Source organism: Ictidomys tridecemlineatus, chromosome 3, assembly GCF_052094955.1.
Source record: "Ictidomys tridecemlineatus isolate mIctTri1 chromosome 3, mIctTri1.hap1, whole genome shotgun sequence".
Lineage (NCBI taxonomy): Eukaryota > Metazoa > Chordata > Mammalia > Rodentia > Sciuridae > Ictidomys > Ictidomys tridecemlineatus.
The window spans coordinates 18,301,272-18,326,983 of record NC_135479.1 but is presented as its reverse complement, the minus strand read 5'-3'; the positions used below and the strand labels follow the sequence as shown (position 1 = coordinate 18,326,983).

The 25,712-nt window shown below is 46.4% G+C and overlaps 1 protein-coding gene and 1 non-coding gene across 2 annotated transcripts; one reads left to right on the top strand and one right to left on the bottom strand.

Annotated features, from left to right (window-relative positions):
* The first annotated feature begins 10,347 nt into the window (after positions 1–10,347).
* On the top strand, positions 10,348–12,643 carry Fzd2 (frizzled class receptor 2). The gene has a single exon (XM_078041973.1). The coding sequence runs from the start codon at positions 10,816–10,818 to the stop codon at positions 12,511–12,513; it is 1,698 nt and encodes a 565-aa protein (XP_077898099.1). The 5' UTR covers positions 10,348–10,815; the 3' UTR covers positions 12,514–12,643.
* Positions 12,644–24,808: 12,165 nt separating this feature from the next.
* Positions 24,809–24,881, bottom strand: Trnaa-cgc (transfer RNA alanine (anticodon CGC)). The gene has a single exon. It is a non-coding gene; the product is annotated as a tRNA-Ala (tRNA).
* Between the last annotated feature and the right edge of the window lie 831 nt (positions 24,882–25,712).

Genomic DNA, 25,712 nt, shown 5'->3' with positions numbered 1-25,712 from the left:
TTGGATGAACTGGAGGTGACGGCTTGATAAGAAGCTAAAGAAATGATCCTTCAACTGGGGTTTCTACCTTTGCCACAAGCACCTAGACAGACTCAGGAGGCTGCCACTCACTGGCACTAAGTCAAGGACAGGGTCCATTGGCTGCCCTTAGGCATTAGTGCCACTGCTGCTACTGCTGTCACAAAGACCAAACAATGAGGTGCTGTTAGAGGAAACCCCATCTCCAGGGCCTTATCTGCCAGAGCAGCAGGAACATGGCCTCAGTTCCCTTCCACCTTCCAAAGAGCAAATCACTACACTTTATATCCACTGCTCTATCTGCAAAGGAGGCTGGGAATTGAGGTTTTGGGCTTCCAACCTCTGTATTACAGGAAGGAGGTGGGAATGGATGCTAAGGGCCAATCCATCTGGTCCACCACAAAAGGAAGTGTGGTAAAAATTAAACCTTGAAAGATACATTAAGGTTAGAGGTTAAAGGACTTTTAATGAGTTGAAGTGGGGGAAACAGAGCAGGACTGGGCAGCTGCCAAGAGTAATCAAGGCTATGAAAGCTAATTGAAAGGTCTGGGAAGCAGATATGTCTAGAGTGTGCAGACGAGTTAGCAGGCGTGCTCCAGGAATCTGTATTCCCAACAGATGCACCCAGTTGCCCACCCCGCAGTGTCCCTTCTCTACATGCATGCAGACTACAGGCTTCCAGAAACCTAGAGTTGGGGCAGAAGCTGTGATGGAGCAGTCTGAGCTCTGAAAAGGTTAGATTAGTGCTGAGCACATACTGAATTAACCTCTTCCTCTTGCGACTGCTAGTCCTAAATTTGGATGCTGAACCCTAAAAATGCTAGCAAAGTAGAGATTCAGGAAAAGGGAGTTCTGCCTAGAACCTGGGAGTCCAGGGATTGAAAGCCCCATGGTCCCATGGAGAAGGACTAGGTTGGAGTAAGACGATAATGCCCACGAGCCTTTCCTTGAATCCCTTTTACTCTGTTCTCCATTTTGACTCCACTGGGGTTGCAGATCTTTCAGATCCTATTTCCATGGCAGGGGTTTGGTTAGAGAAAGGTCTTAAACCTTGAGGGGGTTAAGGGTTTGAAAGAGAAGGAGAAAATGAAATAGAAGGGATAAGAGAGGAGAGGACACTTCTACACAAAAATACCTTGAGTACCCACAGGAACCCACCCCTCCTCAGGAAATCACACTGAACCTCAGAACAAAAGAATCTATTAAAATACATTTTTTTCCCCTTTTTCCTTCACAATCATTGTCTTTTCTTGGCTCTTACCACCAGTTTGGAGGGGAAAACCACAGATAGATGAAAAATCCCTGCCTGGATGCTCAGCGGGCCACATCCTAGCCCTGCGTCTCAGGGAGAAGATCACCCTAAACCAGAGTAAGGCAGTATCTGCTTGGGCCAGGGCTGCCTGTGTGAGGGGTTTCCCTCTTTCCCAGGGGTACTCTCCTACCCCAGTTCCTGAGACCCTGGGCCCCTTTCAGAAGTGTCATTGGCCAGACAGCCAGGGTCCTCCTGGCTTCCTCCCCTGGGCAAGTCCTCTCAGAGCAAGAGCAGGTTTTCAGGTTGGGGGAGGGGTGGGTCCCCCAGTTAGCCCCACAAAAAACAAAGTCCAGGGAAGGAGGAGGAGGGGGCGAGGAGGGTGGGGGTGGTGGAAGAGCCAGGTCCTTGCTAGTAAATCAAAGTTGGTTTCCCAGATGGAGCTGCAGCCGCTTTGATTTCTCAAGTCGCCCCTCCCCCTCTGCTGCCTCCCCTCACCCCCAGCTCCACGGTTTCAATTCCTCCCTGAAAAGCAGAGGGGCCTCCTTTCAAACCAGCCCAGCTCCTCCAACTCCCAACAACAGCGTAAGTTACAGGAAAGAGAAAGGGGAGGGGGTGAGGTGGCCCAGCCTGGAGGGAAGGGAGAGAAATTCTGGGAGAAACCAAGGGGAGAAGGGCAGAGTGGAAAGAGAATGAGTTAGGAGATGAGGTGTGGCCACCCTATCCTGACCCTCCCTCCCCAGTGGGCACCCCCATCCCCCACTGAGGGCCCCATCATGTGTACAGATCTGATTCCAATGTTCCCAAGTTCCCATTCCTCTTCTCTCAACTTCAGGTTCTAAAAGGTTCTGAGAGGTAAAAAACCTAACTCATTCATTCCTAGGGACCTGTATTTCCTCGTCTAGAAAGCAGAGTCACCTCTAGTACCTAATTAATCAAACCCAGCTCTGATCTTTCAGCCCTCTTTTCCCCAGTTTGCTCTGAGTAACCCACACCTTGCTCTAGCTCAGCCTAAGGCTTGGACTGATTAAAGCCCTTAATTAATAGATCACCTAGTATATATGTTTAATTCTTTATGGCCTGTCTTGCCTTCCAGAGACCCTGGGGAAGAGTGCAGGAGAGATAAGGGGCAGCTATATTCTGCCAAGTCCCCCAATGCCAGGGCAGTCTAAGAACTTGGCAGGATTTAGGTAAAGTGATTGAAGGAACCTAACAATGGGCAGGAGGTAAAGCTCAGGAGTCCAAGATCTGATTATTCTGTGGCCAGTTTCTAAAGGCCATTTCTTTGAGAGCAACATGGAGAAGGTAATTCAGGGAGAGGGAATTTAGTATCTCACACAAAAGTAGATTACAGGTTTTCATGGCCAGGCTCAGGGTGGAAACAGATTCCCCTAAAGCAGAATATGTCTGTCAGGGTAGGGCTTAGCCTCTTAGGTGCTAAAGGCTCAAACCTGCTTGCCACAAAGAAGTATCTAGGATTTACCTCTTCAGAGTAGAATATTTTGGGTTAGAAAATAAAACCTTCTCCAGGCATGGTGGCACATGCCTGCAATCCCAGCAACTCAGGAAGCTGAGGCAAGAGGATTGCAAGTTTGAGACCTGCCTCAGAAACTTAGAAGACCTAGTCTCAAAATAAAATAAAATAAAGGACCAGATGATGTAGCTCAGTGGAAAAGCACCCCTGGTTTCAATCCCCAGTAATAAAATAAAATAAAATAAGCAAAACCTTCAAGGATCTTAAAGAATCTGAAAGTATGTTCTTGCTCCCCTCTTACCAATCCCTAGATGCACATAGCCCTTCCACCTGGAGGGAAGGAGAACACTGATCCAGGATTAAAGGAGACATAGCCCGGTGCAGTGGAGCACACCTGTAATCCCAGTGGCTCAGGAGGCTGAGGCAGGAGGATCACAAGTTCAAATCCAGCCTCAAAGCCAGCCTCAGCAAAAGCCAGAAGCTAAGCAACTTAATGAGACCATGTCTCTAAATAAAATACAAAATAGGGCTGGGGATGTGGCTCAATGTCCCTTAATTCAATCCCTAGTACCCCCCCCCAAAAAAAAAGGGGGGAGACGGAGAAGGGAAGGATCCTCTGCCAGGGATTCTTGGGGAAGGGGTGATTCCCTGGAGAATGGTCATACCAGGAATGATCTCTTAGCTATGCAGAGAGATGATTCCTCTGGAAAGAATGACCTTGAGAGGAAAAGGAGCAAGGAGACTATGAAGACATGTGCAAGTGCTTCAGCTCTTCCCAGTACCGAGGTAAAAAAACAGACCAAGACAGGAGGATTTTGGAGGGAGCGGGGAGCCCTGGGTAGTGCCCTTAGGTTTCCTAGCTGAGCTTCTCAGTGCTCTCTTCTGCTAAGCATGCCTGAGGCATGTTAAATATTACTGATTGGTCATCATTCACTCATCAATGACTTACAGCCTTTTCAGCTTGTTTGGGAGGCCTGAAGCAAGGACAGTTTCAATGATCCAAACATAATAGTCTTCATAGCCTCCTACATCTGACTCAAAGGTCAAAATCAATCAATGGCTCTATGATCCTCTTATACAGATAAGAGAGCTGAAGCAAAGAAAGGCAAAATGACTTGCCTAAGGTTCCTTGGCCCTATGGGGTGAAGCCAGGCTTGGTCTCAGATCTTCTGAGCCCAGACCAGGTTTCTTTCCTTTCCACCAGCTATTCTCCTCTCCTATCAGGTTGAGATTTTTACTCCAACAAACCCCTCCTCCCATTTATATCACAGAAGGGAGCATGCATCAGATTTACAGTGGGAAATTACATTTGATATCATATTCATAAATTGAGATGATTGGGGACACCTAGGTTCCCAATCCATAGCAGAAGCCCAAGGCCAAATAAAAATGTTCCTTAGGGGCCTGGTGCCATGGCACACACCTATAATCCCAGTGGCTCAGGAGGCTGAGACACAAGGATCACATGTTCAAAGCCAGCCTCAGCAAAAGCAAGGGACTAAGGAACTCAGTGAGACCCTGTCTCTAAATAAAAATACAAAATAGGGCTGGGGATGTGGCTCAGTGGCTGAGGGTCCCTGAGTGCAGTCACTGGTACCTGCCCCCCAAAAATGTTCCTTAGGAGAGGAATCACAGAATGTAGCCCCCCAAACTATAGGCTCCATGAAGCTGGAGTCTGAGTTTCTGAAGATCATCAGTTTTATATATAGTAGGCGAGTACAAAGAATACTATTTAAGAACCTTTTCCCCTAGTGTCAGGTCAAGTGAAAATTATTCCATAACTTAAACAAAGAAAATTAAAATTCTGACTTGAGACTCTCAAATGCAGGAAAAATAAGTCTGGTGACATTTACATGTTGGTTAGAATTTCTTCTGGTTTGACTGCTCCTCACTCTCCCTTCGTGGCCTCACACCCCATAAAGTTTGGCATCCCCCAAAGCTTTGATCTTTTCCTACAATCCATTCTCTCTAGATGATCTAAGCCACTCCCAAAGCTCCAATCATAGCTTTTTTTTTTTTTTTTTAAAGAGAGAATTTTTTTTTAATACTTATTTTTTAGTTTTCAGCAGACACAACATCTTTGTTTGTATGTGGTGCTGGGGATCGAACCCGGGCCACACGCATGCTAGGCGATCGCGCTACCACTTGAGCCACATCCCCAGCCCCTCCAATCATAGCTTAATGGTACCAGATCTAAATTTAGGCCAGATCTCTTTCATGGGCACTGGATTGAAATACTCACCTATGCTGGGCACCATGGCACACATCTTTGATGCCAGTGGCTCTGGAGGCTGAGGCAGGAGGGTAGGGAGTTCAAAGCCAGCTGCCAACTTCAGCAACTTAGTAAGGTCCTAAGCAACTTAGTGAGACCCTGTCTCCCAATAAAAAATAAAAAGTGCTGAGGATATGGCTCAGTGGTTAAGCACCCCTGGGTTCAATCCTTGGTCTGAAAAGGAAAAAAAAAAAAAGAAATACCCATCTGCCTCTTGACACTTTCTCTTGTATGTACCATGGGCTCAGCCTGGCTTAAGTATGCTCATCATCTGTCCTTTGCCTGAGTTTCTTAGCTTGGTTATTAGCATTAAGGCAACTAGATCAGAAACCTTGGTTAGTTTCCTCTCTTATTCTTTCTCCGCCTATTTATTACTCCCACATGTCTGTTCTCAGCTCTCAGTTTCTGCTCTCACTATTTCTTTCCTGATGGCCTTTTTTTTTTTTTTTTTTTTTGCAGTACTGGAGTGGAGTCCGGGGGCACTCTACCACTATGCCACATATACAGCCCCCACTTTGTGTGTGTGAGTGTGTGTGTGTGTGTACTGGGACTGAAGTCAGGGACACTGAACCACTGAGCCACATCCCCAGCCCTATTTTGTATTTTATTTAGAGACAGGGTCTCACTGAGTTCCTTAGCTGTTTCTGAGGCTGGCTTTGAAACCACCATCTTGCTATCTTGAATGTCCTAAACTCCTGGGATTACAGACATGAACCATCATGTGACTGTGCCACCACACCTGGCTTGTTAAAATTTTTATTTATCTATTTATTTTTTGAGATAGGGTCTCAGTAAGTTGCTCTGGCTAGCCTTCAATTTGCTAGCCTTATGCCTCAGCTGCCTGAGTGGCTGGGCTTACAGGTCTGGTCCACCAGGCCCAGATGTGGTAATACAACCTCCTTCTAATCCCTTCCCTCTACACTTCCTAACCTCTGGTGACCAGTATTCTACTTTCTACTTCTGCAAAATCAACTCTTTTAGTTTCTACATGTGTGAGAACCTGTGGTTTGTCCTTCTGTGTCTTCCTGCATGATCTCTTGTGCTCCACCCTACTGGGCACTCTGGCTCCCTCCCACTCATGTTCCTTAGAGCTGCCTACATGCACTACATCTGAAGTGTGTCACTTCCCTTCTGTAGCCTCTGCAGTATATCCTTGTCTCCTTGAGCTCAGCCTATATGCAAGGGACCTAATTTCCCTGCATACCTGAAGCCTCCTCTGCCATCACTCCCCCAAATGCACGTGGGGCTCTAATGGCCAAAGTAGTGTGCCCTGCCAATTCCATCTATTTTGGTACTTCCTTATACACATGGATCTGTTCCTTGTGTCTGGAATGCCTATCCCTATCTGTCTGCTTACATGACTGTTTCCTCATTAGATTGTGAGTTCCTATTTCCACATTCAAAAACACCTGTAAGCCTGATCCCTGCTGGCTTTTTTACTTCAACCTACTTCACTCCTCACTTCAACCACACAGACTTTCCTCTCACACCCTGATGGACTCAGTCAGACTTCCTTCCCCATTATACTTTCATAGGAACATCCTTTCATAACTTTGAATTTTTACATTTATGTATACTGTGTCATAAATGTCAATCTCTGCCCCCTGGAACATAAGCCCCTCAGAAACAAGGGTTGGGTCTGCCTAGGCTGGGAAACCTCTCACCGGAGTCTTGAAGAGTGGTGGCTGCACTAATTGCGTTTAAGTAGCCATCGGGTGCCTACCTTACCCTCCAGAAAGAAAGAGAGAGAAAGACGCACCTCAAACAGACATGGGGTGTGTGGAGAGGGCTTACCTTGGTATAGAAAAATCTCGGTGGAACCTCCAATATGTTACCACTGTTGACCGGTGATGAGTCCTTGCTTCTCCTATGTTGAAGAATAACACCAGAAAAGCACGCCGAGGCAAGGTCAGAGTAGAAATTAGAAGTTTATTAAAGGACAGCAGAAAAGACTTCTCCCGGAGGAAGAAGGGGACCCAAGAGGTGGAATCCGTTGAAGGGCAAATGTGTTCCCCTTTTTATAGTTTTGGTGATGGAATGTAAGGGGGAAGGGTTGGGACACAGGTGGGCCAAACAAATAATCTGGGCAGGAAGGACTTCATTATCACTTTTTTGGGGATGGGCTTATTACTTCTTTGGGATGGGCTTATCTCCAAATCTGTTGGGGGCTGTTTCCTGGGTTCCATTAACATTTCTTTCTTTCTTTCTTTCTTTTTTTTTTAAAGAGAGAGAGAGAGAATTTTAATATTTATTTTTTTAGTTTTCGGCGGACACAACATCTTTGTTTGTATGTGGTGCTGAGGATCGAACCTGGGCCACAAGCATGACAGGTGAGCGTGCCCCCATTAACATTTCTTTGGGGTGGACTTTGGCCTAGGGCCTTTCTGGGACTTCAGTAACATTCCATGAGCTGTCCTGCGTTTCTGGAATCATTGTCAGCATGGCCTCCATTTTAGATTTTACTCGGTATTAGACCCGATTTACCTAACTACACTGACTACTTAATTTTAAATCTGGCTTCAGTAGCTCACAAATCCTACTGACTCCTAAGGCTGAGGCAAGAGGATCACAAATTCAAGGCCAGCCTCAGCAATTTAGAGAGATCCTGTCTCAAAATAAAAAATAAGGTCTGGGGTTGTGGCTCAGTGGTAGAACGCTTGTCTAGCACATGTGAGGCCCTGGGTTCTATCCTTAGCACCAAATAAATAAATAAAATAAAGGTATTGTGTCCATCTACAACTAAAAATTAATAATAATAAAATATTTTTTAAAAAAGGTCTGGGGGTGTGGTTCAGTAGTAAAACACTCCTTAGTTCAATCCCATTTATCTTGAAAAAAAAAGTGTTGAGGGCTCAGGCTGTAGCTCAGTGGTAGATCTGCTTAGCAGGCTGGAGACCCTGGATTTGATCTCCAGCACCCAAGAGGGGGAGTGGGAGAATGAGCTGAGAAATGTAAGATCCACTGAGTGAAAGTCCTTGCTGGGCTGGGTGTGCACACCTATAATACCAGCTGCTTGGAAGGCCTAAATAGGAGGATCTCCAGTTAGAGGGCAGCCTCAGCAAGTTAGGGAGACCCTGTCTCAAAATTTAAAAAATAAATACATAAAACAGATTGGGGATGTAGTCCAGTTTAATCCCCAGTACCAGAAAGGGGAAAAAAAAAAAAAAAAAGAAAGAAAAGAAAAGAAAGTCCTTGATTTCCATTTTCCAGCTCCAGCTCTCCCTCTGCCTGAGGTGGTCAGGGAAATGAAAACTGTCACTTAGGCCTGGCCCTATGGCAGGAAAACCAGTTTGTCATGGTAGGAAATTGGAGATGCTGAGCTCACATTGGAGGCTTGTTTTCAATTTCATATCAAACTGTGAGCTTAGTGAGTGGGGTGAAGGAGCCTGTCTTAATCATTTTTGTTTCCAGGGCTCAGCTCCAAGGCATGGTACCAGCTGTAAAGATGCAGTGAAGCAAACTAGACAGGGAGGTCTGAAGAATCAGCAACCCAGGCTTGGACTGGGCTCTGTGGAGCAAAGAAATTCCAACTTTTCCATCTCCAGACTGCTGTAGAGCACAGAATGACAGGATGAGCGGGTGAAATGCACAGTGAAAAGTCCTATGCCTTTAATTTTGGAGGAAAACACTCTAGAGGAGGAAAAAAATAATCTTCTTCAGCATACAATAAGAGGTATTTTCAGGTTGTAAAGAACCTTAAAATCTTTATATTGATGAAGAAAAAATAATATATTCTGTGAAATCCAGCTCTCTTTTTATCCATCCATCTCCTTATAGTTTTCTTTTCTTCTCCCCACCCCTCTCTTCTTTTCTTTCTTTTTTTCTTTTTTTTTTTTTTAAGCAATCTTTTTCTAGATTGGAACAGGAAACAGCTTTCCAGGCTGGGAGGATTTGGCCCATACTAAGAAGCAAAGGGGCTTTCTAAACTCAATTTTCTTTCTTCTTTTAAATTCCCCCTTCCCTTTCCTTCCGACAGACAACAGAAATAATTGATCCATCATTCAGTACTAGACCCAAGAGATTTATATGCAAATTCCCCTCTCGGCCCCAGACTTTCCTCTCAAACTTAAAATCCTAGAAGTGGGGAGCAATGCAAACTAGAAGCTAGCCTCCTGGCCACCTCCCACCCCCCAACCAGGTGAGAGGGAGGAGGGAATAATCCTCCCCAGCCCCCAACCCCCGGCCTCCAGCCTCCTCCCTAGTGACACACGCCACCCCTTTCTGTTGCGGAATCACTTAAGGTTCGGGTAAAACTCCCCTTTCTCTCTGGAGACGAACTCTGGAAGCTTTTCGGAGGCGGAGCAGAGGTGGGGAGGGAGAAGGAAAATTCCCCCAAACGTTCGCCAGACCTAAGAGAGTCGTTTCTTCACTCAAAACTGCCCATCATCCCCCACCCCCAACCATTAACTTTCGATTAAGACCTTCTCCTTATGGCAACTAAACTTTACTTAGCATAATTAAGATTTGCCTCGGAAGAAGGGGGAGATTGAAGCTGCTAGCTCCCGGCCATTCTCCTTCACCTCGGGCTCCCCAACCCCCAACCCTCTAGCTCCCGGCCTCGGAGTTCTTGAGTTTTCTCACTTTGAGGTGCCACCGAACACAAAGAACCATAATGGGCTCCTTTGTGCTCGCTGCGGGGCAATTACGCCCTGGAGTCCGGGCCCCTTTAAGAGCCTCTTAAAGAGACAGGCTCTCATTTTTTCAGAGGGTTATTTAAGGGTGTGTGTAGGGGGAGGGGCGAGGCGCACTCTTATGGTCTGCGAGTAGGGTGAAGTGAAACTTTTGCCCGGACTCCATGAGAAATCTGAGAGAAGTCTTTGTAAATTGTTAGAAGTCCTTAATAGAGCTGGGATGTAGCTCAGTGGCAAAGCGTCTGCCTTGCATTCGCAAAGCCCTGGGTTCGACCCCAAGTTTCAAAAAAAAAATGTCCTTAATAGAAGTTTTTCAACTTGAGAATTTTCATTTGATTAGAAAAATCGGACTGAAATAGGTGGATTTGAGAAGCGGGAGGCGGAGGCAAGGATTTAAAGAACCCCTACCCAGCAGAGTGCCTGGGCTCCCAGCAAAGTGCCTGGGCTCCCAGCAAGCTGAGTAATCCAGCTTTGAGACGCTGGAGTCTAGCAGCTCTGGGGAATGTGTTTCTCCGGATCTGGCCGCGGCGACTCCGGAGAAATCCCGGGCTGGGCAAATAGCCCTTAATGTAATAATAGCTTGTCTCTTTAAAAAGCAAAAAGAGGGGGGGTAAGTTTTGTTGGCATCTGGTTTCTGATCTCATTATGTTGTGGTGGACCAATCCAGCCCTCGGGGCTGGTCCTTGGGTTTAAATCTGATTGGCGGAGAGCACATTTTGGGATGGTGCTTAGAACTCGACGGGGCGGTTTCAAGTATCCCTTTTTTGGGGGGCTGAAGAGAGGGCGGGGCCGCCAGCGGGGGCCCCCTTGAAACCGACTAATTGGGATCGGAGAGGCCGAGGTGAGGACTGGAGGAGGCACAAAGGAGTCGCTGCGTGGAGAAGGGAGGGGAGAGGGGGAACTGAGAGGCGAGAGGAGGAGGAAGAGGAGGAGAGAGGGCAGCGGCGCACCGTGTCTCCAGCGGCTCAGTCCGACCGCGGCGAGCTAGCGGGCAGGCGCGCCGCCCCCTCCCCCGCCCGGCCTCCCCAACTCTGCGACCGCGAGCAAAGTTTGCAAAGAGGCGCGGGAGGCGGCGGCCGCAGCTAGGCGGCAGCTGGAAAGGCGCGCGATCTCGGGGTTGGGGGCGGGGGCGGGGGGGCGCCCAGGAGCTGGGTGGGGGGCGGCGGCCAGCATGCGGCCCCGCAGCGCCCTGCCCAGCCTGCTGCTGCCGCTGCTGCTCCTTCCCGCCGCCGGGCCTGCCCAGTTCCACGGGGAGAAGGGCATCTCCATCCCGGACCACGGCTTCTGCCAGCCCATCTCCATCCCGCTGTGCACGGACATCGCCTACAACCAGACCATCATGCCCAACCTTCTGGGCCATACGAACCAGGAGGACGCAGGCCTGGAGGTGCACCAGTTCTATCCATTGGTGAAGGTGCAGTGCTCTCCCGAGCTGCGCTTCTTTCTATGCTCTATGTACGCACCCGTGTGCACAGTACTGGAGCAGGCCATTCCGCCGTGCCGTTCTATCTGCGAGCGCGCGCGTCAGGGCTGCGAGGCGCTCATGAACAAGTTCGGTTTCCAGTGGCCCGAGCGTCTGCGCTGCGAGCACTTCCCGCGCCATGGCGCGGAGCAGATCTGCGTGGGCCAAAACCATTCCGAAGACGGAGCGCCAGCGTTGCTCACCACCGCGCCGCCGCCGGGTCTGCAGCCTGGCGCTGGTGGCACCCCGGGAGGCCCCGGCGGAGGCGGCGCGCCCCCGCGCTACGCCACGCTGGAGCACCCTTTCCACTGCCCGCGTGTGCTCAAGGTGCCGTCTTATCTCAGCTACAAGTTTCTGGGTGAGCGCGATTGTGCTGCTCCCTGCGAACCCGCGCGGCCCGACGGCTCCATGTTCTTCTCGCAAGAGGAGACGCGTTTCGCACGCCTCTGGATCCTCACTTGGTCGGTGCTGTGTTGTGCCTCCACCTTCTTTACTGTCACCACTTACCTGGTGGACATGCAGCGCTTCCGCTATCCAGAGCGCCCTATCATTTTTCTGTCGGGCTGCTACACTATGGTGTCGGTGGCCTATATCGCAGGCTTCGTCCTCCAGGAGCGTGTGGTATGCAACGAGCGCTTCTCTGAAGACGGTTACCGCACGGTGGTGCAGGGCACTAAGAAGGAGGGCTGCACCATCCTCTTCATGATGCTTTATTTCTTCAGTATGGCCAGCTCCATCTGGTGGGTCATCCTGTCGCTTACCTGGTTCCTGGCAGCGGGCATGAAGTGGGGCCACGAGGCCATAGAAGCCAACTCGCAGTACTTCCACCTGGCGGCCTGGGCCGTGCCGGCCGTCAAGACCATCACCATCTTGGCTATGGGCCAGATCGACGGCGACCTGCTGAGCGGCGTGTGTTTCGTGGGCCTCAATAGCTTGGACCCGCTGCGGGGCTTCGTGCTGGCACCGCTCTTCGTGTACCTGTTCATTGGCACATCCTTCCTCCTGGCCGGCTTCGTGTCGCTCTTCCGCATCCGCACCATCATGAAGCACGATGGCACCAAGACGGAGAAGCTGGAGCGGCTCATGGTGCGCATCGGCGTCTTCTCTGTGCTCTACACGGTGCCAGCCACCATCGTCATAGCCTGCTACTTCTACGAGCAGGCCTTCCGCGAGCACTGGGAGCGCTCGTGGGTGAGCCAGCACTGCAAGAGCTTGGCCATCCCGTGCCCGGCGCACTACACGCCGCGCATGTCACCCGACTTCACGGTCTACATGATTAAATACCTCATGACGCTCATCGTGGGCATCACGTCGGGCTTCTGGATCTGGTCTGGCAAGACTCTACATTCGTGGAGGAAGTTCTACACGCGTCTCACCAACAGCCGACATGGCGAAACCACCGTGTGAGCGAGGGCGCGCGGCTACCCTGCACCTCCGGGATGGGATGGCACTGTGCTTTCCTTCTGCAGCGAGGCGGGGGGAGGGCTCCCTACGGACTCCTATTTTATTTTTTTTAAATAAAGAACAATCGAAACCATTTCTTTTCTAGGTCGCTTTTTAAAGAGAACTCTGCCCAACACCCCCACCAGGTTTGTAATTAAAACTGTAAATAGTCTTTGTAAATTAATTATATATTTTCTATTTAAAAGAAAAAAAAGGAGAAGAAAAAAAAAAAAGAATGGAGCCGGCGCCAAGGCTGAAGATTGGGGTGGGAACCTGGGGGAGGTCTCTCCTTTCTTAAGTGCCCTTTTAAAGCCGCCCGGTATGTACTCTGGTTCAAAATTTTTGGTGATTTGGCAGGGCTGGGCCTGCTGGGAGAGGCACCTAGCCTGAGCGCTGTTTTTGTTGGCTGTGAGAAGTTGGGAGTTAGTTCCATTCAACTTCTATAAAAGCCAAATTTGCGAGCCTCCTCGCTGACGCTGGGCCTGTGGAAGCTGTTGGATTATTTTTGAAAAGATTTGGATTCGTCTTTATTTCGTTTTATTTTTCCTTCTTTTCTTTCCCTCTTCATTTGTCCTGACTCCTTCACTAGATATTTGGAAACTTCCCAGCCGAGATGAAGACGTGGAAAAAAAAAACAAAAAAAAACCCGAGGATGGTGTGGGGGAGAGGGCGGGGATCTGGGGAGGTATGGCCTCCACCGCCCTGGCCCACTCCCCTGCAGGCAGGAAGATCTTTCTGTCTTTGACTTTTCTTCGTTTCCACTCGCTACCCTAAGCGTCCAAAATAGGCAGAATATGCTTTGTGGACTGTTTTAACCGTCCCCCCACTACACACACACACACACACACACACACACATACACAAACCACTTCGAGTTCTGATCCTCTGCCTGAATTTTTAGAGGTACCATGAGCCTTTGAACATTTATTTGCAAATTCTGGGGTTTTGAGATTTTGCAGCCTTCCCCTTATTTCCTGGTGGTCTGCTGGCCCCCAACCAAAAAACTGGTATTCAGGTTAGCAGACTGCAGGTTGGTTTATGTATGTGGTTTTTTTGTTTGTTTTGTTTTGTTGTTGGGAGCTATTTTTCTCTTTTTTATTTCCACAAAGCAATAAAAATGGGTTGGGTTGGGGGGAGGGAACGGGTGGACTGATGGGATGGGATTCCTAGTTTTCTTTTTGACAAAAGACTGGTTTCTTTTAAAACTTGTCCAAAAAAAAGAAAAAAAAAGGGGGTATCTTTGCTTTAGAAGGCTGTGGGCAGGCTCTTTGTGGCTGTGGGGGTGGGGTTGAGTGTTTACTGGACATTCTATATCACAAGATTGATAGAATGTTTATAACAGATGTTTCTTATCTTCCTCCTACCCCCTCCCAAATAAAAGTCAAGACTTTTCTTAAGTTAGCTGCCTGAGAAGTGATGTATAAAATATCTTTGACTGCTGGTATGAGAATTCCAGTTTCCAACACACATCAATTTCCTCAACTATTTGGAATATTTTAGAATTTTAATTCCAAAGGATTGATTTGAAGACAATTATGCCACGTAACTCATTTTTTTGCCATCTCATGTGTCTTGATAATAGTGCAAATTAAAAGCTAATAATCATAATAATAAAGTGCATTTAATTATCTTCAAGAGATCTAGCCCTTTAATTGTATTTAACAGGGTTGTAACATTTTATTAGTTTAACCAAACCACACCTCCCTCCTCCTTCCCTGTCTCCCTCACCTAGTTAATTGGGGGTGGGGCAGAGAAGTGGGCTTTGAGCCCAAGATCTAGGTTTTGTTTTTTTTAGCTAAATGGTTATGGGAAGAAAGGTACCTTATCATCTTTTGTTGGCTGACTTTGGGACAAGGGAGAAAGTATTTGGAACCCCTGCTTCAAAATGTTTGTATATGTTAGTTTATGTTGGGGGAGGGAAACTGGAAATGTTTGGTGGTAATTGAAGTCATGTGGGGCTTTGTTTGGAATTGTATGAAGTCTAGGGATTTCAATAGATCCCCCCAAAAAAATACATAGTCTCCCTCGCCAAAATCATTTGTGCCAGTGGCTAGTTCAAATTCAGTTTTTATCAATTGCTAATGAGTGTGAAGGCTAAACATGAGGTTCCCTTAATGATGGTGGGCAGGGGGAGGTGTCACCACTCCTGTGCTCCATTTGTTCCAAGTCTAAAGGAACCCCCCCTCCCAAAGGCTGAAGGAAAGCGTTTAATTACAAACAAATTGTTGAGTGTCTTTCCTGGTAATAATGGTAAGAGCTTGGGGAATTGGATAGGATTTTGCTGTGCTGGGGACTGAGCCCAATGGGAAGAGAAGCCCTGATAATTTCCTAACCTCTGGTCTCTGTTGAAGACTTTGGGAGAGCTTCCCCCACCCCTAAATCCCCCAGGGTCTTAGCTCTGTTTGCTTTGGGTACGTTTGTCCTGGATCTTCACACTGATGGCAGGAAGAGATGGTGGACTAGTAACAATCACCCTTTCCTTTCCAGAGCAGGGGGTGGTGGGAAGGAAAGAACTGGGGTAGAGATGGTTCTTCTTTCTTGCCTCTGCCCCCACATCCTACCTCAAGGTCTCCTGCCAATGTAGAACAGGGTCTAAGAAAACTGACAAAATAGGTTTTATGACTGGAGAAGAAGATGAATTATAAGATAATTGCCTCTTTTGGAAAGAACAGATCTTGAAGATGCCTTTTTCTTCTCTAAGGGGGAAGTCATGGCCTGAATTAGCTTATAGAAAGCAGTGGGGGAACCCTCCCATCACCTCACACCAGTTTCTTTGATAAGATAATTTGGAGGAAGGGTAGCTTTAGACCACAGTGTGGGAAATTTAGGCTGGGGAGAGGAGAAAGGGTCTTGGAGGGAAAACCAAAGGTAAACCTTCTGAACTCAATGCTGCACCAGGAGAGTGGGGTCTCTACCCCATTGTTTGGAAAACACAGTTAAAACCCAGGGCCTAGAGGTCCGCTTTTGTAGATTTTCTATAGGTCTCAGGATAGATAGGAACTGGTTTCCACATCCTAAGTGGATTGATTCCTCCTTCTGGGAGAGTGAGGTTTTGTGTTAGGTGGAGAGTGAGGGCTAAGGAGGGACTCCCCCCACTTGAGGCCCTGGGCAGGTGCTTTTTACCTGTTCTTCCACACTCACCCCCATCCCACAAGCCAGCTATCTAGTTCAGATAGTTATTCAGACTCCCCCTTATTGATCTGACTTTTGCTTTTCCTACCCCAAACCCCAGTCTTCCCTCCTGAAAAGTTTTCTATTGTTAAAAATTCTTTGTCCTTTTAGAGGATCCTTTAAGATCCAGTTCAGAATGAGCCCCCAAAATTTTCCAAGACAAAATTCTTCTGTATATCCCCCCCAAAATGAATTCTGGTGTTGCCTCAGTGGGACCTGGAGATGCCAACTTTTAGATTATTCTAGAAGCTGCCAACTTCTAGATGATGATGATGATGATGATGATGATTAAGGGCATTGGAATCCTGATTTGGGCTGGATTCTGGAAGAGTTGTCCTGGGTGCTGTGGTGCACACATTTGGGAAGCCCAGCCTGAGCTCCTGCCACTTCAGAGATGAGTTTTCCCTTCTGTAGTCTCTGCCCACTGGAGCAGCATCCTTCCTCTAGATCACCTTTCTCATCTCTAAATTTAAACTTTGGGGGCCCCTGACTTTCTGGAATCTGAAATAGCTTTGGAACTCTAACTGCAATTAAAGGAGGAGGGGCTGGGATTGTGGCTCAGCGGTAGAGCACTCCCCTAGCACATGCTAGGCCCTGGGTTCGATCCTCAGCACCATATAAAAATAAATAAATAAATGAAATAAAGGGTTTGTGTCCAACTACAACTAAAATATAATAAGTATATTTTTTTAATTTTTAAAAAGGCCAGATTCACATGAACACATTATTTTGCATAAAAGTTTAGGAAGCTTCTGTACCACTTGGCTGTACCTTCTCCCCACCTACTCTGACCCCCAAGCTAGTCCCACAGTTTCTAATTACCTCTGTGACAAAAAGGGGATCAGAGAGGAAACTATTGTGACTAAAAAAAAAACAAAGATCATCCCTAAGCCAGATTATTCACTCAATGGAATCATATTCCTCACTCAGGTAACAAATTATCAAGATGCAACAGGATGGAATGAATGTGCAATGCATTTGTGCCTGAGGGGGAGAAAAAAGAGGAATACAGAGCCAGATAAACCAACCATATTTGGAGAGAGCCTGGGCATGAGGCAGGACCTGCAGGAAGCACTTGTGCAAATTTCCTAATCTCTGAGTCCCAAGACCTCATTGGTACCTGCCAGGCAAGATTGTGGTGAGGAGGCTGGGGTTGTGGCTCAGTGGTAGAGCACTTGCCTACCATGTGTGAGGCACTGGGTTTGGATCCTCAGCACCACATATACATAAATAAATAAAATAAAGATCTATCAATAACTAATAAAAATATTTTTTTTAAAAAAAGATTGTGGTGAGGATTAAGTTGGGCCCTGCACAGACAGAACCAGTGCATAGAAGTTCAATAAATTGTAGCAACCATATCCAGTGACCCACGAGGCTGAGGCAGGAGGATCACAAGTCTGAGGCCAACCCAAGCAACTTAACAGTACCCTGTCTCAAAATTTGGGGGATGAAGCTCAGAGATAAATTTTTCCCGAGTTCAATCCCCAGTACTACTACTACTATTACTACTGCTACTACTACTACTACTACTACTACTATTACTAATAATAATAATAATAGGAAAAGAAAGAAAAAGAAAATGGGGGCTAGGGATGTGGCTTAGTGGTAGATACCTCTGGGTTCAACCCCCGGTACCACAAAACAAATAAGTAAATAAATTCTAGCAGTTTTCCAACTACTTAGGATAAATTCCTGAAAAGCAGAATCACTGGATCAAAGGATACTTTTTTTTTTTTTTTTGAGGGCTTTGTAACCTATTGTAACCAGCAGTTTTAACAGAGTAGAATGTTTCCTGTGTTCCCAAGTTTTTTCCCTGACTCTGGATGCCAGCCCAGGGTCTCAAATCTCCTCAGGGTGGTGGTAGGCAGCATTTGTCTCCCTCTTTTTCCTCTGATTAGGACAGAAATGTCTTACTCGCCTGAGTGACCAGACGCACACGCTGGTGGGCCTCACCAACAGGCTTTGAAGCTGGCTAATTAGGGCTAGGACTGTCACAGCTGGCTTCCCCTGCACCTCCCCCTGCCCCTCCTGCCCATCCCTAGCCCCACAGCCAGAGAGGCCTCCCCAGCTGCCTTGCCTTCCCCTGCAGTCTTGTGGCTCCTCTAAGCCATCTGGGATGGCCCCAGAATTTGAGTCCCTAAAGGACTGAGGCAAAGCAACAAGATGAACAAGAAGTGACTTGGGACAGGGAATAAGCTCGGGGACTGTTGGGTTTGCCAGGGGCCCAGGAAGCCCTCGCCTCATTGCCAGTGAGGGCTGGAGAGGAGCGGGCCCAGGCTGGGGGCTGAGTCCTGGGCCCTTTGTTTGGACGCCAAAGCTTTCTCAAGGCTCCAGCCTCCCAACCTGGCCCTTATAATTAGCCCCAATCAGAGTGTTTATGTAGGGGCCTAGTGCGGAACTCAGAGCCCCGTGATTTCATTCCAAACCTACAGGGAGGAAAGGGAGGGAAAGGGACTTGTATGGGGGCAAGCAAAAGGGAGGATAGAAAAGATATGAAGGAGACCTAGACGAGGGAGAGAGGAGAAGATCTGAGAGGGGAAGACAATCACGTTCCCTTCCACCATGGCAGGGGTCAGTACCACCCGACCCCCAAAGTAGCTGACACCCCAGCTTCTGACCCTGGGCCAGGTCTTCCTGCCTTCTGGGCAGGCTCTGTGGGTGGGTGGGCTTATGCCAATCGGAAATGGCTTGTATATAATTAACCAACTAATCACCACTTCAGCCCTGTGGAAGGGGAGGGTACAGACCAAAGCCATGGCTCCCCCAGCAAATTCCTGTCTCCCCATTTACCTTCCTCTCCCTGGGGCTTGAGTGAGCCAGATTCTGCAGCTGCTTAGGTTAGTAGAATCAAGGGTGGCAGGAAAGGATTCAGGAAGGGAGGTGGGTATTCTTATCTCAGGCCTCCTGGGGAAATGTGACAGAAGAGAGTGGACAGGCTGTGGCTGGTGGGGACAGTGGGAACTTGGGTGGGAAGGCTGGAGAGAGGATTCCCAGTCATTGTTCCCATGTGGCACTGGGTGTGTCCCAAATTCAATTAGCATTTCTCTCTGGTCTAGTCCTCCCTAGGAACTCTCTGGGGTAGATGTGGCTTGTAGAGAATTCTGTGTACAGGGTTTAGTGTCCTGTGCCAAGGGGGTTGAGGGCACAGTGTGGAGTCTGAGCTCATAAAACCCTTGCTTCAAATTCTGCCAGGCCAGACCAGGCTGGAGGATTCAGCTCTTACCTAGCAGGCAGGAGGCCCTGGGTTCAATCTCTAGCATAGAAAGAATGAAAGAAGCCGGGCCTGGTGGCGCAAACCTGTAAGCCACTGGGAAGTGGCTCAGGAGGCTGAGACAGGAGAATCACAAGTTCAAAGCCAGCCTCAGCAATGGTGAGGCACTAAGCCACTCAGTGAGACCCTGTCTTTAAATAAAATACAAAAACAAGGCCGGGGATGTGGCTCAGTGGTCATGTGCCCCTGAGTTCAGTCCCCAGCACTACTTTCGCCCCAAAAATGAATGAAAGAAAGGAAGGAAGGAAGGAAAGAAAGGGAAAAGAAATCCTACCAGGCCTCCAGGGAGCATCCAGACATTCCCTCCCTTAGCACATGACACGCCATCTGGATCTTACATTGTCAGACTAACCAAGCTCCATAGCTTTGTACCACACTCTTCCTATGACCTGAGGTCCTTCCCTTCTTCTAGGCTACATATTAACTACCAACACCTCAGAACTTACCTCAGGTCAGATGGCCCCTCCACAGAGAGCTTTACCACTGTCCAATCCTCTGACACTCTTTGTCCCCACAAATGTGTTCTTATTTGTCACATCACATCACATTGTTACTTATTTACCTCCTTTCTTAAGTGTTCCCTCCTTGAGGTGTGTTTGGTGTGACTTTTATCTCTATATCTCAGAGGCCAGCAAGATGCCCAAGAGCCCAGCACAGTGGCACAAGCCTGCAATCCCAGCAGCTCAGGAGAATGAGGCAAGAGGATCACAAGTTCGAGGCCAACCTCAGTAACAGCGGGGTCCCCAAGCAACTTAGCGAGACTTTGTCTCAAAAAAGGGGGAAGGCATGAGATGTGGCTCAGTGATTAAGTACCCCTGGGTTTAATCCCTGGTACCAAGAAAAAAAAAAAAAGTCCAACATCAGATTTTTGGAACCAGCTGCCTGGGCTAGAATCCTGCCTCAGCCACTTGCTAACTGCTGACCTTGAACAAGTTAATGAAACTTTCTTTGCATCATCTGTAAATGAGAATTGCAATTTCCTTGCAGCTAGAGTGAGTAATAAACAAACTAATTCAAGCAAAGTGCTTGAAATAGTGCCTGGCACATAGTAAGTACTTAATAAATGCCAGTTAAGCTTATTCATTCATGTGTTGGATCAGTGGATGTGAGTTTTTTAGAACTGAACCCAGGGTCTCTTGCATGCTAGGCAAGCACTCTGCCTATGAGTTAAATGCCTAGCCCTAGGATGTATATTTGGTACTTATGAATCAGACAGTTGCTAAACTCTAGAGCTGCATAAATCCAGTTTCTTCCTGCCCACATGCATTTGACAATCAAGTTTGTTCAATGAATGAGTGGATACATATTATGTGGCTCTTGTGGGATTATCACATATTTTGTTAAGCAAACTCATCCAAATATTTGAGACTGTGCCCAGATCAAATACGGAAGTATTAGAGTTCACAACACACCACCCCAAAATATGACTATAGGATATCAAAATGTGCTACCCCAAAATGTACTGTTTTGTTTGAGACAGGGTTTTGCTAAATTGCTTAGACTGGCCTTGAATTTGCAATCTTCCTTCTCAACATTCCCAAGTCATTGGGATTACAAATGTATGCCTGGCTATACCAAAATGTACTTCTTTGTCGTATTTTGAACTATTTATTCTGGAGAAACTACAGACACAGAAGTAATTCTGAGAAACTGTACTTTTATGAAATAAACCTATCTGTGAAGGAAATCTGTATTAGTAAAATATTTGAATCAGGCAGAGGGCTATTGGGAGATAACTTTTATTACTAAAAAACTCACATCCACTGATCCAACACATGAATGAATAAGCTTAACTGGCATTTATTAAGTACTTACTAAGAGATTTTATCTGCATCATAATACCACATATACGGGGCTGGGGATGTGGCTCAAGAAGTAGTGCGCTCACCTGGAATGCATGCGGCCCGGGTTCGATCCTCAGCACCACATACAAACAAAGATGTTGTGTCCGCCGAGAACTAAAATAAATTTAAAAAAAATAATAATAATACCACATATACTTACCATCAGTTCCTCTTCTTAGCCTCCCATCACTTGTGTCCTCACCCAAAAAGATTGGGCTGAGCATATAGCTCAGTTGGTATAGTGCTTGCCTTGTACTGGATTAGATCCCCAGCACCATTTAAAACAAACAAACAAACAAAAAAACCCAAGGTCGTTTTTTTTTTTGGAGTTCAGGGTACTACATAAACTTCAATCATCTGACCTTCATGTTTAGTGGGACTTCCTTTTATATGTATGTAATTAAATACAATTTTTTCCCCATTAATCTGTTTTATGTTCCATTTAATTCATAGCCCAGTCAAGGAACTTAGAAAGGTAGAGGGAAGGTATTTTTTGCTCCCTTATCAAATCATGCTACATCTGTTTGAATCATATCAAACAAGCAACAAAACTGGGGACAATCCTTTATGAACCTGCAGTACGTGATGGTGTTAAGAACAAGTGGAAAAATGTGGTCACGATGGAGAATTCTGCACACCTCTAGCCCAATCTTCACTGCTGCTAATGAGAATGTTACAAAAAATTTTCTACAAGGCAGAATAATTATTCTCATCCAAATACACAATAAACATGTCAAAATTTCACTTAACTCATTAATTAATGAAGGAGCCAATTCAAGGGGGAACTCAAAAAGCAAGAGATATATTTAGGTAATCGGAAAGGTTGAAATAAGAGCCAGGTGCTATGGTGTGTGCCTATAATCCCAGTGGCTAAGGAGGCTGGGGCAGGAGATGGCAAGTTGGAGACCAGCCACAGCAAATTAATGAGGCCCTAAGCAACTTAGCAAGATTCTATCTCCAAAAAATAAATATAAAAAGGACTGTGATGTGGCTCAGTGGTTAAGGAAACCTGGATTCAATCCCCAGTACTCCCCCCCAAAAATTGTATTTAATTACATACATATAAAAGGAAGCCCCACTAAACATGAAGGTCAGTACGTGCCCTGGATTCAGCTCCTAACACCTAAAAAAGAAAAAAAAAAAAAAGCGCTAAAATAAATTTGCTTAATAGATGCAAAACTACATACTATCAATAATCTTTATTTTATTTTATTTTTTTGTTTTAGGTGGACACAAGATCTTTATTTATTTTTATGTGTGGTGCTGAGGATCAAACCCAGTGCCTCATGCATGCTAGGCAAGCACTCTATGGCTAAGCCACAACCCCAGCTGCCGCAGTCTGGCTGCCAGGAGCCATCCTGACTTGTTTACAGACCCTAACACCCAGCCTCTCAGTTTTTCTTGACAAGAAGTTAGGAGCTTAGGTTTCTCAACATGTCAAGTGCCACTCCTTCCAACCAAAGAGCTTTAGTTCCAGTAGGGAGCCCAACACCATCCAGAAAGCTGGAAATCCTCCAGTCATCCTCAGTCTTCCCATCTTTCCCTGCCCCTAGCATGTGAAACGCCATCTGGATCTTACATTTAAGGAGATTGAAACTTATCCTCCTTTGCCTTCTTCTTTCCCACCCCACAATCACATTCCCCTTCAATCATGTAGTCAACACATTCTCCCCTATGCATGGTCACCACCATTTATTGAATACTGTCTATCAGACACTATGATTCACAGCATCAGTTAATGTTCAAATTAACTTGAAATGAGTGTTCTCTTCACCTCTAATTACAACAAATTAAAGTTCATAGAAGTGTTGTTCCAAGGGCATCAGACTAGCAAAGGCCTTCAGACTTTTAACAACCATACCACAAGTACCAAATGAGGTAATTTTTCATGCCAACTGTAATGAATTGGGTAGCCGTCTAGAGTACTGTGTGGAGATGGATTCTGAGGCATCCTCTTGGATGTAGTGGGAAATAGTGCTGGGATCTATTAGTGACGTCTGTCATGGTCACAGAATTAAATAAATAAATATAAGAATTTGAAATTATGCCAGATATTTGTTAGGCTAGCTTATTCTCCATAGTCTTGCACATCATCTGATTTTTTTTTTTTTGTACCAGAGATTGAACTCAGGGTGCTCAACCACTGAGACTGAGCCACATCCCCAGCCTCATTTTGTATTTTATTTAGAGATAGAATCTCACTGATTTGCTTAGTGCCTCACTTTTGCTGAGGCTAGCTTTGAACTCAATGATCTTCCTGCCTCAGCCTCAGCCTCCTGAGCAGTGGGGATTACAGGCATGCACCACCATCTGATCATTTTTTAACGATTGATGGTTGGTGGCAATGTTTCTGAATCCTAATGCCAGTTTTCCAAGTCTTTGCTACTCAGAATGTGATTTCAACAGCTTTGTGCCCCATCTCTTCCTTCAGACAGCACCATCATTTGGAAACTAGAAAAGCATAATATTTTCTAGAAAAGCATAATATTTGGTCTGACCTCAACCCTACAGAATCAGAAACTATGCTTTAACAAGTTTCAAAGGGGATTTGTTTGCACATTCAAGTGTGAAGATACTAGTTCCGGGGACTTCTTTTTTCAACTGAACTTATCCCTTCCTCAGCAACCAGACTCATCTCCTTCCAGGAAGCTTCTAGTTCAGGCCCAGGTAAGTATTCCTGACAGACCCCAATGCTCACTAGCAGAACCAGGGACATTTATAGACTCAATTGAGGCCTGGGGATGTTAAGACATCCTTTTCCATGCTGGAAAAACCTTGCAGAATTCTTCAGCTTTTCCCATTAGAGGTGTGAGGGACTGTGGGTTTGCTGGCTGAACCTCTGCAGCTCGGCACCTGTTTGGGGAGACTTCACAGAGCCTTTCTGGGGCCTCCAGAATCCAGCCTGAACTTCCTACCCCAACTTTTGAGACTTTTGCTTCTTCTCATAGGGGCCCGGGGAGAGGTGAATGGTGCAGAGAAGTAGTTGCTGAACGTGAGAGCACAGCAGCTCATTCGACCACTACTTCAACCAGTGGGTGTTGAGCATTGTTCTGTGCCTGCACTAGAAACATGGCAGTAAATGTGTATGATGGCTGCTTTTTTTCCCCCTCCTGGTGCTGGGGATTAAACTCTTCTTGTGTGCTAAACAAGCACTTTACCAATGAGCTACAACCCAGCCTCTGACCCCTGCTCTTCAGGACAGTGGGCATATAAACATATCATTTTTATGATCATGTGATACAAAAGGTAGACATGGGAGTTGCTACGAAAAAAGAAGAGAGAGGGACATTCCACTTGGAAGGAACAGCATGGCACAGACCTGAAAGAATGGAAGGACATGTCACAGGGAACCACAGGGAGAGGAGAGCCTGCCTGGGACATAGAACAAGTGTGGAGAAGAGTGTGGTAAGGCTGATGAGGGTGAGGATTTGAGCTGATCCCCAGCAAAATTTCAATCTCACGCTGGCTTCCTTGGCCTGCAGCACTCCTGCCCGCTCTCAATACAGGATCTCATTTCTATCCTACCTTGAGCCAATCAGATCCAGGAGACAGTTACCTACACACACAACCCAGAGAACGTGTCAAAAGTCAAATATTAGCAGGTTTTGCATCTATGCCCTCTTTTTCAGTCAATGACTGACTGGAGTCAGATCTCCTTGTCTACACCAATAGAAGGAATAATGTTCACTGAGGAAGGTGTAGCTCATTTGGTAGAGGGCTTGCCTCACATGCACAAGGCCCTGGGTTCAATCCCCAGCACCAAAAAAAAAAAAAAAAAAAAATTAACTGAATTAACTTCCTGGAAAAAGAAGTACTAAGAAAGACTTTTGGTATCCCTGAACTAAGATATGGTGAGAGCTACAAACTTGGTTACACATGTACATCAGATCTTATGCAACTGTACCTGTGTGTTTGGATATGAATGTCTGTGTGTGTACATGTGCATGTCTCTCTCTATCTTTTTTCTTTTTGGCAGTGCTGGGGATTGAACCCAGGGCATTGTGCATGCGAGGCAAACACTCTACCAACTGAGCCACATCCCCAGCCCCACATGTGCATATCTCCAAGGAAAGCATTGCATCAGGCATCTTGAAATCTCAGGAAGTAGAATTCTCTGACAATTCCTTGTCAGAGAAAGAGGGAGACATTGTTTTGTTTTTTCATCTAGAATTCATATGGGGTAAACTGCTTCCAGGAGTCAAAAAGTAAACTGGCTTTAGTACATCAAGTCCTTTGACACTCCTCTATTGACAGTTGGTCTCCTTGCCTTGATTGTGGACTACTTTGATTGAATATGGTTAAAGTGACACTATGTGACATCCACATCTGGGTCATGAAAGCCCATGCAGCCTCAGCCTTATTCCTTGTAATCCTCCCACTTCAATTTATCTGAGCTGACAGGTAAGAAGTTAGACTACCATGAAGCCACCATGCTGGAGAGGTCACAGATAGGTGCTCTGGCTGATAGATCTAACTGAGCTCAGACCCATTAACACATCAGACAAGTGGGTGAAACCACCCTGAATCCTCCAGATCAACCCATAGAACAGTTGAATATCATTGAGTGTCCTCAGCAACACCAGATAGAATGAAGAATCATCCAGCCAAGCCAGGTCCAAATTCCTGGTCCATAGAATTCTGAGATACTATCAAAATGATAATTATAAACTACTAAGTCTCAGAGAACTTTGTCATGGAGGAATAGATAACTAAAACAAATGGTATTAATAATTATTAAGTTTATGTATCTGGCACTGTTCTAAGGGTTTGTCTTGTATTAACTCATTTTTTCCTCGGAAGAGGATATAGAAGCCAGAGAAGTTAAGCAATTTTGTAAGGGTGATCACTTGGGCTTGGACAGAGGCAGTCTGATG

Coding starts and splice junctions, on each gene's coding strand:
- Fzd2 (XM_078041973.1), top strand. CDS start 10,816: ATGCGGCCCCGCAGCGCCCTGCCCAGCCTGCTGCTGCCGCTGCTGCTC.